The following is a 6920-nucleotide window of genomic DNA, read 5'->3' on the forward strand; positions in this document are numbered from 1 at the left end:
CTATTAGATCATTGCCAAATAACAAGTAGTCTATTAAAACTTGCAGGAAACGTAGCTATGTGGTGTCCAGCTACTGACAGACTTGTAATGCAACAACTGTCACCAAGTTTTCCAAACTGAATACTAAAGGCCACTGATTTGTGTGAATCGATAATTTCATAGAACTGTGTTTTAACACATCTGCATGAGTCTATTGTTATCTGAATAAATAGGCTACATAAATACAAGATGAGCTTCTGTCTCAGCTTGAGTACCTGCACCCCAAAATGTATGCGCAGTGCTCTGATTTGATTACTCGATCTTGCGACAGGGTGCAACCCGAGAGACGAATATCAGGTTAAAAAGTCTCCATCTATACATAGCAGGCTTGTGCGCATGCGGGGGTCAGGGTTGACTGTCCGCACACAGTCTTGGAAGGAGTGCGGCGGCGGCGGCCAAGCTAACTGCAACCATCGCAAGTAGCTACATGTGGAGGGTAAAACAGGAGACATCCCCGACCCTAACTCTGTCAGAATTCCTCTTTTTTTTTATACCCAAAATAACTGTCAGGACCAGTCTCGTCGAAAGTAAGGGATAATATTTGTTGAGAATGAAAGGGTGAGTGTAAGCTTTTAAGTCACGAATAAGTAGCTTATCACGAGTAAAGTTTTTCATGTCTGTTATTTTTTTTCCTCCAAGGGGAGGCGGGGAGAAGACGGCATGGCTAGCTAGCTAGCTAGCTAGCTAAGCTACTTTTGTTTGGTTGTAGGACAGAAAATACAAACGACAGCACGATTACTGAAGCAGTTCTGTGACAGATATCATCGTCAACCTAAGCAGATTGTTGACTGGTTCAGATTGCAAAGAAGCTAGTCTAACTAGCTCGCTGCTACTGGGAAGCAGGGTCGGTAAACCCAGTTTAGCTAAGCTAAGAAGGCAGATCCTGGATCTCATTACTTGTGTGTTCGCCGTGAACATCGACAACACCCAAACAGAACGTCAGCAGGAGCAAGGTGGCCAGGACAGTCAAATAAGTTACTGGAGACGTTACTGCACACGCAGCTTGTGTTGGGCAGCTCTGTCAGTTGTCTTGTTAACAGTAACGTTACAGACAACATCGGCTTGCTCTGTGTAACTTGATCTGCCAGAGCAATACATGATAAGCACTGAAGCTACACGTTTTGGCTAACCCACTTTTGGCCAAGGTGTCAATTCTCTAATGACACGAGGACAAATTAACGCTGTTGATTGTTTAGATGAGACTTCACACTTGACCGAAGTGTGGACGGAAGTTGGCACTGCACGTCCTGATGACCAACACACGTGACAGTTGTTTTTAGATATTTAGTCGTCCTATAAATACCACAGTGAGCTTCTCGGCCACTTACTAAGTCCCAAATCTACACTCATTCCCTGACGTTATCATGATTTTAGCAAGTGTATATCCCCTTTTCTTAGTAAAACAAAATTTAAAATCTCAAAATCTTGTGTTATTGTGTTAAATAAGTTATTTTAGGCGGCTTGTGTCTTACCTTTTGGGGACATTGACAGCTTCCACTGACTCTAGACTGGCTATCACTTAGAGATGTGCTTTATAATCCCAAAGGAGGAATCTCAGGTGTTATAGCAGTTAAACAAGGGTGTTTTAATGAAGAAGCCTAAAATAAACTTGTAATAATAAAGACATTGTAAATAGCAATGAAAACAGTATAAACGATATACAGTGCTAAACACTGTACAGTGTGCAAGTTTGTAATTTAAGTACTTAGCATAAATGGACCTAAACGATTAATCAGTTATTAAAATAGTTGCTAGTTAATTTCCAAGAAATAACATTTATTAAAATATAAAACTGCTTTTGAGTTCTCAGCAGACTAGAGCTATATCTCAAAGTTAACAAGATGCTGCTGTCTCCTCTTGTTCGTTTTGTTGCTGTGCAGTGGGCCTTGAAAACATTTGAGTCCAAGCATCTTGAATGTAGTGTTTTTCCTGTTTTCAGCTATTTGACCGTTTTGCTCTTGTTCCAGTAGCCGGATCGAGCTGGGGGATGTTACGCCCCACAACATTAAGCAGCTGAAACGCCTGAACCAGGTCATTTTCCCAGTCAGCTACAATGACAAGTTTTACAAAGATGTACTGGAAGTTGGAGAGCTTGCAAAGCTAGGTAAGAGACATTATTCATGCAGCTAACACCCAGATAACTTCAAATAAATCTCTTTGCATATAGAAAACATGGTCTTTGTGACAGCAAACATTAGACAGAGAAACGGTATATGGAAAGATTAAAACAGGTAGATGCAATGTAGGGGATTTACCATCCTCATGAAGGAAAGGGATTTTTATTTAACAGCTTAATTTCCACATATGAGGTTGAAAAAGGTGTTATCCGTACAACACTTAACAAAATTATGTCCTATTACTGTATATCATCAAAAAATACAGCATGTGGAAAGCCAGTCTGGACTAGAATAAGGCCATTTTTGCACTGCCAATAAAATCTCAAATATCCCTGCCCTCTGCAGTCTAGAAGTTATGGCATTTTAGGTTATAAGACATTAGGCATTTCCTTTCTATTGATGGTGTTTCAGTGTTGCCTCTTATTTGTCTTGCAGCATACTTCAATGACATTGCAGTGGGTGCTGTGTGCTGCAGAGTGGACCACTCTCAGAACCAGAAGAGACTGTACATTATGACACTCGGCTGTCTAGCACCCTACCGTAGGCTTGGAATTGGTGAGGAGCTCTGACTCTCTTCAATGTGTTGTAGTGGTACTGTTTGATCTTTTGTTTTATTTTTACATCTTTCTCATTATGTCTCTGTCCAGGTACAAAGATGCTGAATCATGTGTTAAACATCTGTGAGAAGGATGGCACTTTTGACAACATTTACCTGTGAGTTTATTGCAGTGCAAATAACATGTATTTTCAGTATAGAGTAATTACATGTAACAATGATCGAACTGACTGATTCTTTCAACCCTGGTGTAAATGTAATCATTTGATCTTGTTAAATGTTACTTTTTGACCAAATCTTGTCCTTTGTCACTAACTACATTTCTTTCTCCTTCACCATAGTCACGTGCAGATCAGCAATGAGTCAGCCATTGACTTTTACCAGAGGTTTGGCTTTGAGATCATCGAAACAAAAAAGAATTACTACAAGAGGATAGAACCCGCAGATGCCCATGTGTTGCAGAAGAGCCTGCGCAGCCCATGTGCACCTCCCAGCGGAGAGCTTCAGAAGGCAGAGTAGGGACACATTATGGAAAGAATGAAGATACGCCCGCCTGCACAGAAACAGAACTGTGACAAATGCCCCAGGGTTGATACATTCAACAACGTTCTTCAAAGGACGCCAAAAAGAGAAGATAAACTTAAAGTACAAAATATTGCTGCAGTTATTTTTTCAAAGGGGTCCCCTTTGATTTTTGCACATTTGATTGCTCCCTTTTCCTGGTACAGATAATTGAAAATGACAAAGTATCCAAAGTGCTCCTATTGACAAAATTGCCAACTTCAGACGGTTTTTTGAGACTTGGTGGGGGGGGGGGGGGTGGGGTCCTTGTGAAACATATTTTTGTGTTGGAGTTGTTTTTAATGCGGTTATAAAGCTGATGGGGACATTTCTCTATTGTTGAGCTGAAGAAAACATTGAAACATTTGAAGTGGTGAAAGTGTTTGAAAGACCATTACTGACACACAGATTCCCACTTTGGAGTGATGCTTGAGTTATTACATGGAACAGTCACAACACTGTTCCTACACCACCTGAACCCTGAGGTTCAGGCAAAATGAGTCTGACCAGTTTATTGGTATGTTCAGAGGCTGAACGGTTTAGAGGTGGTGGGAAAACGTGGTCACCACTCATAATTGCCGAATAACTTTTGTTTCTGGCCTGTTAATTTAATACCACTTCAACTGTTTGTGCTATTTTTATTTTTGATGAGATGGCAAGTGTTTCAGAGGTTCTCCTGGGTTTACATCCAAGAGTGAAAACATTAAGTAATGAGAGAAACAATGCATGTGTTTCCGAGAAGGGCATTCTGCATTGTTTTATGAGGAATGTCCAGATAACATTAGATTGGCTCTTTGACATTGGATTTGGGCATTATTTTTAGTACTATAATTAAGGTGTTGAAGGATGTGTGCCTCTAAATGCATGCAAGTGTTTTGAGGCATTTCAGCTTAAACACTTTTGGCATCTTATGTAGCCACTCTACAGAAACGGGCTTCTTAAATATCAGTCAGCGTCTGTTTCTATTTCACATCCCTTCACTAGGTTTTGAGGTTCTGCTGATAGTTTGGAAGTTTTGGTATGGTCACAAATATTACATATACAATGTATTACCCAGAGGAAGCTCTGACCCCTCTGCATGTAAGGAGAGATCTGTCCTCTCCACTGTAGTATAAGCATGTTTTCCCTTCATTTGAAAAATTTTATCTTTTCTGGAGCTCTATATTGTAAGACTTTTTAACGTCTAAATAAAATAATTACTATTTGCAGTACATGTGTTACTAATTGTGCTCTTCTGTTTGAATAATTTGCTAAACACAAATATGGTTGAAAATTTGGTTTAAACATTTGCTGCGTATAAAGTTGTACAGTATAAATGTCTAGGTGTATTTAGTGAAAACCAGTTCGCGTTCGTGATTGGCTAAAACCTCTCAAGTGTAAGGTTATTGGCTGTTGGCACCACCGGACCCCTCCCCTTTCTGCACCACATTAGGTTTATCAAGATTGTTTTGAGAGATGAGTTGAATGCTTTGGCTTACCAGCTAACAGCTAGCTTTCATCCTCAAAGATCTCGCAGAGACAAATAGTCAACAAAATGACTAGGCTAGAGGTTAGTGGGAACTACCCTCAGTTCGCAGTCTATTATCACCTGGGATGCAAAGACACCCGCCATTATTTAGCTTAATAATTATGTCGGTAATGGTAAGCTAAGCTAGTTATAGCCAGCTAGCTAAAAGAAAGCTAAGTGAATAGGTATTTGCTCAGGTTGCTAGTTTCTTGCTGTTTAAATGACAGAATAATTATCAGAACATTTCTTGTTATCGACAACGTAAACTAGAACTCACTCACCGGAACTGTTTGTGCAGTTTGTTAAACAGATTAGCTGTAGAGCTAGGTTATGGCTATACCAGCATGTTAGCATCTACTGCTACAGGTATTAACCTGTAGTAGAAGACGAAGATTAGTGTAAGCCTAACATGTTTGTTTTAGGTTACTTTACAATTTTATGAAAACCAGTTCTGTATAGTTGCAACAAAATCATTTTTCTTTGGTGTTGTACGGCTAGCCAGTGTCATGCTTATTTATAATTCATTCTCTGTTTGGATGCTTTATGTTTTCATTGCAGGACGGTCACGGAAGGGATTTTAGGTCCAGCTGTTAAATGTGTTGACTGGTATGTTATCATACAGGCAACTGTTAGGACAGGATGCCAGAGATGACTGAAACACAGACACCTGGTCGTAAACCCAAGTAAGCTTTCTGAGATGTCTGCCTTTTTTAAATAATAGTTTTAACCAAATTATCAGCACAGGCGCTTTTATTCCATGCTTGTAATAAAAATGTGAATGTATTAAATTTTTGAACAGAAAGAAGAAAAACAAAGAATCTCACAATGCAGGTAAAAAAAGGGTTATTGTGTTTAAACCTTAGTGCTAGTTGTAAATAGATTTACTGAGGGGTTATTTAACAGGTTGCTTGTAATTAACGTTTAATCTCTTTATTCAGTTGAGAGACACAGAAAAGAGAAGATCAATGCTGGGATTAACCGCATTGGTAATCTTCTACCCTGTTCCCAGGCACTTAAACAGGTAAGAGAAAAGATGGTATTATTGTTTTGCTGTATCAACAACCTGTTATGTTAGTATCCAGCAAATTAGCTGCTGTGTGGCATGTTTTACTGTCATCACCTTATTCCTAGAGTAAGAACATGATCTTGGACCAGGCTTTTCGCTACATCACTGAACTGAAGAAACAGAATGATACAATGCTTCTGGAAGGAGGAGATAAAATCCAAGGTAAAATTTAACAACACCTCACACATAATTTAGATGTTCTTAGAGTTGAATTACAGAATATGTGCTTCATGTCATTAAAGTATGATCAACTATGTGTCTTTTCATTTTTGTTAGTTGTAGTCAACAAAAACAAGTTTAGTTTATCTTATAAACATTTTAAGGCTACTCTGCCCCCATCTTTGTAGTCTTCTGTTACCATGGTTACAGGTGTTCTCACCTATCGAGGTTTGAAACCACAATTTATATGTTCACACGCAGTGTCCCAGATTCTCTGTGGAATAGATTCCCTCATATTTGAAATAAATTCATATTCACTGGGTTCAGCTTAAGGAGTAGCTAAATTGTTAGATAACATTATCACAGTGTGAGTTCTGTAGCAAATATCTAGAGGAAGATTTAGATGCTTCACTGCCCACATTAATCCTGTACCGAAGGAGGAAACTGTTTTACTTGATTCCACAGATGTGGCAGGTCGTTGAACAAGACTTAACATTAAGACAATCGTTAGTTCATGTTCATGTGGACATCTTTCAAATGATGATGATTTGTTGATTAAAAAATACAAAACATTTTGTCATAGCTCTCATGATCAAATATTACCATTTTGTTTTAGTCTAATTTTCATTATAAAAAAATAGGCCTACAACTATATTTCATCATAGTTTTTTGCTTGGTCTCTGTGCAGCTGAGGAGATCCGTCGACTGCGGCGTCAGTTGGAGAACCTGAGGAAGGAGAGTGCTCACTACATTGAGCTTCTAAAAGCCCATGATATTAACCTTCTAGAGGACCCCACCATCCACTGGAAGGGCAAACAATGCAGTGCCAAGGTGGCAAAGGTGACTCCAACTCACCAACTCCCAAAAGGGATCATCGTCTATTCCAATGGCAATGTAATGTGCCAGGCAGGAAAG

General features: G+C 39.2%; 2 protein-coding genes across 3 annotated transcripts in view; both read left to right on the top strand.

Annotated features, from left to right (window-relative positions):
• The first annotated feature begins 275 nt into the window (after positions 1-275).
• Positions 276-4484, top strand: naa50 (N-alpha-acetyltransferase 50, NatE catalytic subunit). Of its 2 annotated transcripts, none has more exons than XM_020599922.1 (5): positions 276-597; positions 2010-2143; positions 2592-2711; positions 2804-2870; positions 3054-4484. In XM_020599922.1, the coding sequence occupies exons 1-5, from the start codon at positions 590-592 to the stop codon at positions 3229-3231; spliced, it is 507 nt and encodes a 168-aa protein (XP_020455578.1). In that variant the 5' UTR covers positions 276-589; the 3' UTR covers positions 3232-4484. The 2 variants fall into 2 exon arrangements, with proteins under 2 accessions (XP_020455578.1, XP_020455577.1); XM_020599921.1 differs by having other exon boundaries at positions 278-597; positions 2007-2143.
• A 253-nt stretch (positions 4485-4737) lies between these two features.
• Positions 4738-6920, top strand: part of usf3 (upstream transcription factor family member 3) — a 10000-nt gene continuing 7817 nt past the window's right edge. Inside the window, 6 exon segments of the mRNA XM_020599978.1 lie at positions 4738-4822; positions 5339-5463; positions 5580-5611; positions 5719-5801; positions 5912-6008; positions 6694-6920. The exon segment at positions 6694-6920 is cut by the window's right edge and continues 582 nt beyond it. Coding sequence (XP_020455634.1) covers positions 5420-5463; positions 5580-5611; positions 5719-5801; positions 5912-6008; positions 6694-6920 — 483 coding nt within the window. The 5' untranslated portion in view covers positions 4738-4822; positions 5339-5419.

The sequence above is a fragment of the Monopterus albus genome, unplaced genomic scaffold (assembly GCF_001952655.1).
Source record: "Monopterus albus unplaced genomic scaffold, M_albus_1.0 scaffold44.1, whole genome shotgun sequence".
Lineage (NCBI taxonomy): Eukaryota > Metazoa > Chordata > Actinopteri > Synbranchiformes > Synbranchidae > Monopterus > Monopterus albus.

Coding starts and splice junctions, on each gene's coding strand:
- naa50 (XM_020599921.1), top strand. Junction 2,144..2,591: donor TGGAGAGCTTGCAAAGCTAG/GTAAGAGACATT, acceptor TTTGTCTTGCAG/CATACTTCAATGACATTGCA. Junction 2,712..2,803: donor CTACCGTAGGCTTGGAATTG/GTGAGGAGCTCT, acceptor GTCTCTGTCCAG/GTACAAAGATGCTGAATCAT.